Consider the following 13,299-nt stretch of genomic DNA (forward strand, 5'->3'; position numbering starts at 1 on the left):
GAATACAAAATTCAATAAATAATTCTTTAGCCAGATAAACAACATAACATCTAACTTGGAAGTTCAACTTCCAAGCTAGCACATTCCACTATCTCAAGTTTATTGAAAGAGAATGGGCCTATGGCACTGGTTTCCATAGTTTAGAAGAAGATCTGATCACATACAGCATATTTAGTATGATTTATTCCATTTCTAATGATTTATGTCATGTTTGCATTTCTGTATATACTTGCTGGAGAAGGAGTTCATTACTCCGAAAGCTACTTGTCGTATTAAAACTTCTTAAATTTAGTTAGTTACTGCTTCCACTGGCTCTGCTGTATTCTCTTCTTCTTCAAGTTGATTGATTTAACTATAATAATGTTTAGTTGTATGATGCACATACAAAAAGATGAATGCAGAAAAAAATGGTGGCTGTTCTGCGTTAAAAGCAGTTTATTGTAATGGCACTCTCTGGTGCTTTTAGAGTCATTATTCTATATGCTTAATTGCCAAAATTTTATAGAAGAATTTAGTAATATCCTAGTGGTCAATACTATTTGATAATGTTATCACATTCAGACTTCATTCAAGATGCAGTAAAAACTGCTTAAGTGACCATTCATGGACTGCTCAAAAGTGGTCACTTTAAGCAGATGGTCACTATAAGCACAATTTTTCATTTTCATTCAGAAAGTAATTTTTAGGTGTACCATATGATTAATAAACAATAAGAACATGTGTGCTAACTTCATATATAAAAATGTGACAAAAATTAATTGTGTAATTCAAACACAAAACAGTACCAAGAAGGAAACTATTACAATACTACAATTTATAGCAAAAGCACCAGCACAACACTATGATTTACAGCAAAAGTACCAATACAATGCTACAATTATAACAAAAAATAGATTAACTAAGAAATATTAAATACAATAAGGTTAAGAGTACTTTAATTTCCATATTTCTGCAGTTTTCTTACCTTTAGTCCACCAACTTTTGTTTCCACGTTCTCCCTGCTAAGTATGACATCACTAACAGAATGGTTGGTATTAAAACCATGTACAGCTGAATAGGGCAATTCTGAATCTGTATTCCCAACATAATTGCAAAAAAAAAATTTGAAATGAAGGATTACTGATTTTATTTTATTAAAAAATTTACTAATAAGAAGATATATTCTTCTTGTCAAACTAAATAGCTAAGAGCTTTTTTTTGTTGCTATATTTAGTAATAATAAAATGACAAAGCAAACATCCCAACACTAGTCAAAGAAATCTTAATTTATGCATTCACACATAAAGTACATGTTGACATTATTGAATTAATGAAAGTAGAGTCATCTAGTGTACAGTAGACAAATTATGATTATAGAAAAAGTGAAATCTTACAAGCCAATCACATAATACTGCCATAGTTTATTGAACATTTGCATTCAAAATAAAACCAAGACATTGAAATGTGTGGTGCACCTAATTTTAGCCATGCCTTTACCACATGTGGGCAGCTCATTTTTTATCATGATGTTGGTTCATACTGTATAGAGGAAAGTGAGGCAAGTGGTTAAGCAAAGTGGTGGCACTGAAACAGGTGAGGAAAGTCATCTATCAATTAGTACTGTCTAGTTTCACAGAAGGTCAGCTATCACTCAGTGTGGGTGTTACACCTTAATCCCCTGCTTAGGTTGGTTCACAAATTAGTGGTTTCTCCAAAGAACCAGACAGTATTTTTAGACTTTGAACATGAGGGATATACTCAGGGCTAAGAGTTTTACCAGCATGCAGGCACAAGATCTGTTGTTGCAGAACTACCAACTTTGCCAGAATTTGATACATGTGACTCACAAAAGGGATCTGAATATCAACACTATTAGCATTTTAATACTCCAAGTGACAGCACTGGCCATCATCAATGGAAGAATATCCACAACAAATCCTCTCTTACAAAAAGAGCTGTAAATTAAACATTATTATTTGAAGTAAGCATGCAGGGTACAATAATGTATCTTATAGATACATTAGATAGGCTACATTACATTAAGTATAAGATACGTTAGATAGGCTACATTATATTAAGTATAAGATACATTAGATAGGCTACATTACATTAAGTATAAGATACATTAGATAGGCATAAGGAAATAGGCACTATAAAAAAATTCCTCAATCACTTATACTTTTTCTACACTAAAAAGAAACCATTCAATTCCTGCTTTGAATTTAACCATCTTGAACTTCTCTCTGCTTCAGCTTTCTTGGGAATTAATTTCTTCCAAAGATCTATGACATGCTCTCCTAAGGTTAATTTCAAGAGATCCAGCCTTCTGTTGCTCCCTAAGATTTTATATTTATGGACCCCTTGCTCTTCTCCCTCCCACCAGTGAGACTATACCTCAGCAAACACTTCCCTCGCTTATTTTATTGGTCCCTTCCAGGACCTTATATTCCTCAAGTGGATCCCCCCCAAGATGTCTGAGCATATTCAGTACCTTTTTAGTCATTCCTCATAAGGCAACAATTAGTGCTCCTTACTAATCTGATTGCTCTTCTTTGAACCTTCTCTAAAATTCAATATTTTTTTAGACATAGCCTCCAGCCATAATTACAATATTCCAAGTGTACCGGAAAAATATTTAAAATTAGACACCTGTTTATTTAGCAATTTTAAATGGTTTATTGACTTCCCAAATTAGACAAAAAGTTTAAATCTATTTTCTACCATGCCTAATATACTAAATGATATTGCATTCTTGTTGCCACTTCAAATCCAACTTTGATAATGGATACCCGAAGTTAGACCAACATTTTTTTTGGCCCAAAACAAAGAAAGTTGCATACCGCTAAATTTACTGGCAACTTAAAAATAAAAAACAAAAAGGGGAGGTGTTGAATAATTACAAAATTCTGGGTTGAGTACTGAATTATTTTTGTGATATACATAGCGTAATGCATCAAAACAGTTTTGGAAAGCACTGGCCTAGGCCTAAGGCAAGCCCTACTCACTACAGCCTGGGGACTCTGCACCACTGTCACATATCCAATCATAGCAGAAATCATCATGGGTATCAAATAAAGCATCCAGAAGTTACTAAAAGGAATAGCAAACAATACCTGCAACACTGATGCCCCTGCCTTCATTTGCAGCAAATTCTGCCTTGCCAATCTAACTCCATGAACCTAAGAAAGGTGATTCAACAATCAACCTTCCTGCTGACAGTGGTCCATGCACAGTAGTTCTGGAAAAAATGGACCACTACCAATTTTGGCATTTCTCTTAATATGGAGAGATATCCCTGCTCTGTGGAAAAGTAGTCACTACTCCATTAATACAACATGCTAAGCTACAATAAGGCAAAAAGCAATATCAAGTTTATAGGCATAGTGATTGACCTTGAACAACCTGTTGTATTTCTCCTTACTATAGAACTCAAATTCAACTGACATCTAAAGTTAGGGGAGGGAAGATTGAAATGTGTAATTAAATTCTCACAGTGCACACGAAATAATAAATGAATTTATAATGTTCATGCAACATACAACAGTTTCTGAATTAGACTTTAATCCATTAATTGTTTTCTAGATTTAAATCTGCCTATAACAGCGATAAATAAAATAAATACCTTTAGTAATATCATCTTCTTCTTCTTCTTCTTCAAGTAGAGGTGGAAAAATGATTGGAGAAGGTCCTATTGTAAGGAATTATATCCTTATTACAAAAATTTACAAGGGCTTTATCATACTACATATGTAAATCTGTATTGTCTGTCTATCACAATCCCATCATGATTCATGATAAGTTTAACTCCAATAATTTTGGTTCCTATCTATTGTTTATCCAATAGTGCACCACTTATTTACTTATATAAAAGTGCATTACTGGAAAATGGATACCAACAGTTTTATGCTTAAGACTGACATAATATAATTTACGTCTGAATATACCAATCACCTCCATACCTGCATTGCTGACTGCATTACACATAGCTTGGTTGGCTATACCTCCTGAGTGCTTCCGACATCTTTTTGAATCAATGCCACTTCGGATAGCTGCTGTACTGAGGTCAAAAGGAGGACTTACGAAATATTAGGTAGGTGGTCATACTTCAGTGATCAGGTGCCTCCGTAGCCAGGTGGGAAGGAATAGCAGTGTGTAGCACACGCTTCTTGATTAGACCGGGGTTCGAGCCCATCACCACCAAATACGGAGGATGCGGAAAGGTCAGGGAATGACCACCGCATATCCCGGAGCAATATGGCCTTAGTTGCTAATGCTCCTAAAAACCAAATAACGAACAAACTTCAGTGATCACTCAGTGTATGGAGTACCATACATAGGAAATAGTAAAAGTCTGAGAGGTTTTGTTCCCTCGACTTCATTTCCTCAACTTTTCAACACATGTGCAAGAGGAACATGGGTCTCACAGTTTATTTTTGTTACCTAGTTTCATCCAGAAATATGCACAGTTTACCTTTTTAACAAATTCTAAAATGTAATAGTCTTTTTGTAAAACTCTTTACAAAAAGGCTATTACAAATGTAGTAAAATGGGCCAGAGCTTAACACATTTTGCTACATACAATCTTTATGCAACCCTCTGCCATATTGCAATAAAACACTTAAAAATACAGAAAAATCTGTTTTACTTGAATTATTCTGTTCTATATCATTTCGGCCCCCCCTTGGATTTGGATAAACAATAGGTTCCTACCTATTGTTTATCCAATAGTGCACCATTTATTTACTTATATAAAAGTGCATTATTGGAAAAAGGCTACCAACAGTTTTACGCTTAAGAATGACGTAATATTATTTACATAGGAAATAAAGTCATTTTAATAAACTGCATTTTGGCATGCTTTATCAAATGCTGAAATGTTAAAAATCAACCGCTGATGGTTTTTTGACTTACTTGAGTATACTTTGAATTTTCAGGAAACTAACATAAAAATAAAAAGCATATAAACATACAACCATCTCAGTATTGATTATTTCACTTTAAAAATAAGAGAGCTTCGAAGAAGTTTCATGCCCATAAACAGGGCCCTGCCAACCCTGTGTTCGAATGTGTGACGAACACGGGCGACCAAATCCAAGGGAGATCGAAATTATATAGAATCTAAGCATAATTTGAATAAAGACAATATAAATAAAGAAATTCAAGAAATTCTTGTAAAGAAAGCGTGATAAGGAAATAAAATAAAAAATGTAAATATTATTTATAAATTCTAATATCGATAAAATGTTATTTATTTTTTGGGGGGGATTACAATGTTCGGGTGGCATAATTTTCCTTTGAACATGGGCGGTCAATATATATGGCATATGGCCCTGCCCATAAATATTAATACTAATTAAAATAACTGGAATTCTATCCTTGTTTTATAATGGACTGAGAAATCACAGTTTGTTACAAGGATGGAAGAACTGCTATTTTGAGGAATAATTATATGAGTGTGTAATATATATAAAATGCAGGATCAAAAAGGTTCCAAGCTTGTTTTTTAAAAATATATGAATGTTAAATTAGAAAAACTTTATTTTATTTATTCTCCATACTGTTTTAGTCTGAACAGAATAATTCAAGTAAAACAGATTTTTCTGTATTTTTAAGTTTTTTAGTGCAATATGGCAAAGGATTGCATAAAGATTGTATGTAGCAAAATGTGTCAAGCTCTGGCCCATTTTAATACATTTGTAATAGGCTTTTTGTAAAGAGTTTTACAAAAAAACTATTACATTTTAGAATTTGTTAAAAAGGTAAACTGTGCATATTTCTGGATGAAACTAGGTAACAAAAATAAACTGTGAGACCCATGTTCCTCTTGCATATGTGTTGAAAAGTTGAGGAAATGAAGTCGAGGGAACAAAACCTCTCAGACTTTTACTATTTCCTAAGTATCGTACTACATACACTGAATGATCACCGAAGTATGACCACCTACCTAATATTTCGTAAGTCCTCCTTTTGCCCTCAGTACAGCAGCTATCCAACGTGGCATTGATTCAAAAAGATGTCGAAAGCACTCGGGAGGTATAGCCAACCAAGCTGTGTGTAATGCAGTCAGCAATGCAGGTATTGAGGTGATTGGTGTATTCAGACGCCTGATATGCCTTTCCATAGTGTCCCACAAGTGGTCTATGGGATTGATATCGGCGAAGTTCGGAGGCCAATCAATATGTTGGAAGTCAGAACTGTGTTCCTCAAACCATTCCTGCACATCATGTGCCCGATGGCTCGGCACATTGTCATCCTGGAAGACACCATCAGCATTCGGGAAAAAGTGTAACATAGCGGGGTGTACACAGTCAGCAAGCAGTTGACGATAGCGGAGACCACTGATACGTTGTTCCACATGCACCGGGGGGGGGGGTCCAAGTTCCTGCCAGTGAAACATGCCCTACACCATACAACCGGCTCCACCGGCCTGCACTTTTGATACCATGTATGATGGATCAAGAGCCTCATGTTGTTGATGCCAAATCCATACATGACCATCTACGGTGTGGAGTAAATAATGTGACTCATTCGATCAGCACACCTTCCAGTCTTCTAATATCCAACTGGCATGCTCTTTGCACTAGGCGAGTCTTTTACGCCGATGAACCTTGGTTAGAGAGGATGCCGTAGGGGTCGTCTGCTGTTATAGCCCATATGTGCGAGCGTGCGTTGCATGGTCATGCCAGATATTGTTCCGGTTGGCATATGTTGTATTAGGTAGTCAACTCTTCAACAGTGCTGCACCGGTATGAGTCATCAGACCCGGTGCTCACCACTAACATCAACCTTTTGCTAACCTTTGCAGTTTTGCCGTCGGGTCGTTATTTGACCATTCTGACACCAGTCCTACACTTTAACTACGGCGGCTCTCGAACACCCCACCAGTTCAGCCATTTGAGAAATCGAGGCACCAGCTCGTCTAGCATCCACAATCTGTCTTTTATCAAAGTCCAATAAATCCTTCCTTTTACCCGTCACGCTCGGAATTTTACTACCTACTGAACCACTGACCCCTTATCTATGCTACGTAGGTCGACTAACTCTGCACTTCGCCTCCTCACGTGGTCAACAGGTTACATTCACTTTTCATAGGGGTGGTCATACTTCAGATTATTCAGTATATAACCACAGAGGTGTTTGCAAATTTAAAATCAAGTTTCTTACACCAGCATCTAGAGAAATAACAATTCTTCAAGAGCCCAGATCCAGGTTAAATGACATACACCACTCTGCATGAAAAATATATGCATTTTAATCAGGGTGCTAACTGTTAACTGCTTAATGGAGCTTACATATAAAAATAATTTCATAGAAATTTTTCTTCAAACAGCAACATGAAAGTTCTTTTTCTTTTGATTGTATTCATAATTAAGGCTCTGAACTTGAAGCAAAAGTCATTCATTTAATCTGTAAGTTTTTCTGAACATTAGTTATAATATTAGCCATGGTAGAAGGTTTAAAAACAAATCAAAATATCTGGCTAGTTAAAACTGGTTTTCAAAAAAGCTTTTCAAATTTCATAATGCTTTCAGGAGAAATTTTCACAAAATTATCTTTAATATATGAGCAGTTAACAGTTAGTATCCTAAATAAAAGGTGTATATTTTTCACACAGAGTAGTGTATATAATTTAAACAATAGTGTTGCACTACAAATAAATTAATAATTTTCATTCTATAAGTAATGTTTATTTATCTGTAATGCGGTGCCACAACAGAGAGGGCTGTTTTGAGTATGACCACAATATCTTTAGATGATCTGACACACTATCATTGGAGCAATTGACAAGCCATGATGATTCAAATTGCAAAATACTAAGCAGTGATCAAAAAATCAATATTTTTAACTAGAATTTCAGAGAGTCACAGAGGAATAAAAATATCTAAATAGTATACTTAGGCTAAAATCATACCTTCATGGTCATGTTTGTGTAGCTCTCTTTCTGAACTGCTAACTGTTTCAAAATGAAGATGAGCAATATCTTCTTTTGGAAACTGAAAAGAGTTCATACTTATAAATTAAAATATACACTTATGTACAGCCTTTTCAAGCAATTATCAAACAAGCATTGTACATCTTGCACGAACAAACATTATGATAGTTGTCAGAGCCATTACATGCCTAGCAAGCATATTAAAGTTCATATAAAATGTGTACATCTTTCTGCATTTGATTTTAATCAAAGCATATAAATTTTTATTTGTATATATATATATATATATATATAGCTACTGCATTGAAATATACCTCTGTGCCCTACAGTGTTGTACTGCACAAGGCAAATGTAAACCAATTCCAGCAGTTAAAGGTACACATAAAGGTTGTTTCTTTTTAATAGAAGTTTTATTTTCATATACCACTTGGCTCTTAACTTAGACAAAATATATCATTCACGGTTCAGCATATATTTTTTTATTAATTTATTTTTCATTATGCATTACAGACAATGGTAGTGTAGAGAAATTATTCAAAAATACATGCTATACAATTACAAAAGCAGTTATATTTAGGTAAATAATTAATAATATTTGTAAAAGTATACATTTTTTGAAGAGATTTACTTTAAACAATAGAAGTTATAAATTCATATTGGTTTCAATAACAAAACGAATTATTATTTTTTGTAAAGGTATTGATGATATGAACACTCACATCCATACATATATATATACATAAACACACATATATACATGTACATACGCACTAACATATACACACCATATACGAATACTTTTATATTTCATTTGCAGCATGTTCACTCATTAGTTAGTTACTATTTTTATAAGTTCTCAATGGTATAATCCCTTTAGCTACTGAAATTTGTTGTAAATCATGAATGGATCCAGATTATAGTCATCTCCAACAGAAGATAAAATGACTGCATATTTTACATAATTTTTCCGAAAGTTCACATTAAAGGTTAAAGGGTTCGAATTCTTTTAACTGGAACATTAAAATCTATATTTGAAAGTAATGTAGAGTTTAAACCACTACTGTTTATAATTTTGTAAATAAATCTGAGGTCTTTTCATGCATTTAAAGGTTCATTTATTTCAATAGGTATGCATGTTATTGATTGCTGGTATACTGATGTATTTCGTTGTGGATGGAACCATCAGTACACCAGCAATATTTGCTAAGAGAGACCACATGCCAGCTAATGAGAAGTCAGTCAGCTACAAAACAACTATCCCAGAAGTATCTTAAATTTTTAAGTGTATTGCAGATTTGCTTTTTTCTGGTGATGCTATACAATTGTGAAGATAAGAAAAAAGCTGTAGAGTCAATACACAGAACTGACTTGCTTTAAAAGGTGTAAAGGAGAACAACAAGATCAGTATTGCTATTAGTATTAACAAAGTGATGTAACAAAGCAAGCTTGTACAGCATCAGCCACTTGAAAAAAAAAAAAAAAAAAGCATTTCATTTGCCCATCCCTTCTGATCATTTGTTTATTCTAACAATCAATTAGTCTCTGGCTAAAGACAAATTTCCAGACATCTATTTTGCAACCATCCTTTACCAATTTAAATTTATATCCCATTGTGTGTGAGTATCATCTAAGAAAGAGCAAAGAATACCATCAGCATTTAGTTTACTCAACTTATTTAAAGCTTTGAATGTTTCAATCAAGTCTCCTTGCAGATTCCTAATTATAGATACTGTAATTTTTGGAGTTAGTTATGGATCCAAATTTTATAGGAAAAGACTCCAGTTTTTTAAGCCTGCAAAATTTGGAAACCAACCATCTGCATGGATATCTGTTGAAGAGTGTAAGGCCTTAAAAATGTTGAGCAAACTAAATAATGGGCATATTTTCTCTTTCTACAATGAAAACAAGGGGTATTTTCCTTGATTTGAATCTACAACAAAGTGCAGGATGGAAGTCTCCCAAAGCCAAAAAATTCCTCAAGAAAGGTCAAAAATCGAAACCATGCTCATCACTTTTTATGATGGCAAGGGAATTGTGCACAAAGAGTTCATGCTCAATGGCCAAAGTGTTACTGCTTCCTACCATCTGGACGTTTTGAAATGTTTGTTGCAGAGGAACCAACTGCCATCTTTGTTAATACCCACTGTGTGCAGCCTCAGTATGGAGATGGCAGTTGGTTCTTCTTGCATGACAAACACCAAGCCACAAGGCTCTCACTGTTCTGGGGTTTTAGAAAAAAAAAAGTCTGCATACTGTTGCATCCACCATATTCACCTGACTCAGCTCTGTACAACTTCTTTTTGTTCCCAAAGCTTAAGGCACCACTGAAAGTATGTTATGTTCATGGTGTCAACACCAGTGGTGCTGCAACCCTATGTGCTTCTAGTTAGTGAAATAAAGTTTCCTGCCCTAAACTTTGAATACTGATGAACATTAACCAATCAGAAAGCAATTAGCAATTTTTCACCCTCCTGAACTGTTGACTGTAGGCAACACCTATCTCGTCTACCCACTTGCAGTGGCCTTGGTTGGCACCACTCAAAGAGCTGTGATGAGAACATTGAACAGTATTTCAGTCACTTTGTGATTGTTGCACGCAGTGTGTGGGAGGAAATTACTTTGAATAAATAAAGGCCAGTTTACTCACAAATGGGACCACTGTTTTTTTTTTTCTAGCATCCGTCTAGTTTTCCAGTTGCCACACTGTGTAATACAAAGCACAGTAGAATTTATTTGAACAAATAACAAATTATTCTTATGAAATAATTTTCAGCAATATTCATTAGAACGAAATTTTTGGTACAATGGAAAGATCTGTACACCCCACTGAAGTTCGTTGTATCAGGATTTTAGTGTATAAAGAAATGTTCAAAGTGGATTAAATCATGGTTAGATAATAAGTAGAACCACTTATTTAAAAGATGTGAAAGGGTCTGAATAAAGAGGATTACCACACTGAACTTTAAGAATATAATTTATTAAATATCTTTTTATCATTGTTCCTAGTTTTAGTATTTGTGAATTCATAACTAATAAATAGCATAATAAATAACATTATGTCAAGCTAGCAAACTTCCCACCTAGGTGTGCCAAAACAAAAGTTAATATTTGACAACTGACCTTTTATTATTATTATTATTATTATTGTTTTATTAGTACGCACTCTACCAACTCCTAGAGAAATGGAATGAAATAATAAACATCCCCATCAATGGATGGGGGTGTTTATTATTAACAAAAATAAAAAATTCTTTTTGTATAAAAAAAATGGCCACCACAACCATAGGGAATGCATTTTTTGTGGCTTTCTCCTTCCATACATTGATGGAAATGTTTATTATTTTGGGGATGGGATGTTTATTATTAACAAAAATAAAAAATAATTTTTTGTATTAAAAAAAAAGGAATGGCCACCAGAGCCACAGGAAGTGCATTTTTGTGGCTTTCTATGAGTTTCTTCTCACAATGTATACAGCATATACTTTATTCCATTACTATGGCTAGCTTCAATTTCATCAAAGGACTTAAAATTTCATCCAAATGTCACTCAACATGTCTAGGAAAATCTAAACTCATGAAAACTGTGAAAATACAGTAACTTCAAGAATTATTTAAAGATGAATGAAATAAATAAGTATTTTTTTATTGCCAATTGACTTTTGGCTAAACAGTTTTCTCTAATTCGATTAAGTTTTCATATTCTGTGGTTCACAAGGTTTCATAAACTATTAATTCCAGAGTTTCACTTCTATAAACATGGGTATTGCCTGTTCAGTTCAATGAACTACATTACACAAATAATTATAGACCTGTTAGTTTAACTTCTGTTCCAGGGAAAATAATGGTGTCACTGATTAAAGAGGTGATACAGGATCACCTAGAAAAGACAGCAGCAGCAATAGTTCAGACACAGCATGGGTTTGTTAAGGGGAAGTCTTGTCTGACCAATCTGATTGGATACTACAATGTAGTCACAAAGGAACTGGATGCAAAAAATAATTTTGATATCATTTACTTGGATTTCAGGAAAGCTTTTGATACTTTTGAACATGGAAAACTGCTGTACAAATTGGAGCAGTATGGCATTAAGGGCAAATTACTGCAATGGATAAAGGGATGGTTGAGTAGGAGATGGCAGAGAGTGGTATTAAATGGACACTGCTCTACGTGCACTAATGTTATTAGCGGAGTCCCCCAGGGTTCGGTGCTGGGCTCATTGTTGTGTTGTGTCAATGATATTGATGAAGGTATATCAGGCTTAATGTCCAAGTTTGCAGATGATAAAAAGGTTGGTAGGGTTGTTAATGACAGTAAAGACAGTATGCTACTGCAACAAGATCTAGAAAAGTTAGGCAGATGGGCTGAGAAGTGGCAACTGAAGTTTAACATTGACAAATGCAAAGTACTCCATATGGGATACAGTAACCCAAGAGAAATGTACCAACTGTGTGGTATTCACTCAGGGTGGTGGAGAATGAAAAAGACCTGGGGGGAAATTATGCAGTCAGATATGAAGATCTCTGAGCAGTACAGACGGGCTGCCAGAGCAGGTCATAGAGTTTTGTCAATGATATATAGGAATTTTGCTAGCAGAGACAAGGAAGTGATTATCCCTTTGTATAAGGCAATGGTCAGGGCACACCTTGAGTACTATACAGGTCTGGAGGCCTCATTTTAGGAAGGATGTTGAGTTGCTAGAACGAATACAGAGAAGGGGAACGAGATTGGTGAGAGGAACAAAGGGGTGCACTTACGAAGAAAGGCTTAAGTTCTGCAAGTTGCAGCATCTGGAGACTAGACACCTGCGAGGTGAGCTGATCGAGGTGTATAAGGCTTTGAATGGTTTGAGCAGGCTCAATGGTGATGGGATACATCCACTTGCTCAAATTAAGAATCTGAGGGAGCATGGATTCAAATTGAGGAAAGACAGTTGTAGAATAGATGTACAGAAGTTTGCCTTTAGCCAGCAAGTAGTTGATTTCTGGAACAGACTTCCATCTATCATTGTGGAAATTGATTGTTTAAATAAATTTAAGGCTGAAATAGACAAACATTTTGGAGTAACTGGATGGGTGAAATGGAAAGGGTTTTCTTTTGGCTGATGCTGTATAAGCTTGCTTTCTTGCATCATATACCTCATCTAATGCTAATGCAATGCTAATTACAAACTGTTTTGATATTTTTTAAACTTGATCTACTTCAAGGTAGCAAAACTGCTTGTTAGCCATAGGTTGCTGTTGAAACAATGAAGCTTTGTTTATGGACATCTGGCTCAGTCCACTAATGTAGACCAAATCACAGTCATCTCACACCAGGGGATTGAGTCCAGAGATTGAATCCAGTTAATGAGTCCTCCGTGACAGTATAGTGGTTTCACTGCTTGTCAC

General features: G+C 34.9%; 1 protein-coding gene across 2 annotated transcripts in view; it reads right to left on the reverse strand.

Annotated features, from left to right (window-relative positions):
- Nucleotides 1–13,299, reverse strand: part of LOC150082224 (uncharacterized) — a 236,002-nt gene that overhangs the window by 169,015 nt on the left and 53,688 nt on the right. The window contains exons 2-4 of one of the 2 annotated variants that reach the window (XM_090380062.1): nt 7,892–7,973; nt 3,602–3,667; nt 965–1,071 (exon numbers count right to left, since the gene is read on the reverse strand). In XM_090380062.1, the coding sequence (XP_090236188.1) occupies nt 965–1,071; nt 3,602–3,667; nt 7,892–7,973 (255 nt within the window). The remainder of the gene's footprint in view (nt 1–964; nt 1,072–3,601; nt 3,668–7,891; nt 7,974–13,299) is intronic. The other variant, XM_090380063.1, reaches the window with a different exon arrangement.

The sequence above is a fragment of the Mastigoproctus giganteus genome, chromosome 8, assembly GCF_048544385.1.
Source record: "Mastigoproctus giganteus isolate SK-2022 chromosome 8, ASM4854438v1, whole genome shotgun sequence".
Classification (NCBI taxonomy): Eukaryota; Metazoa; Arthropoda; class Arachnida; order Uropygi; family Thelyphonidae; genus Mastigoproctus; species Mastigoproctus giganteus.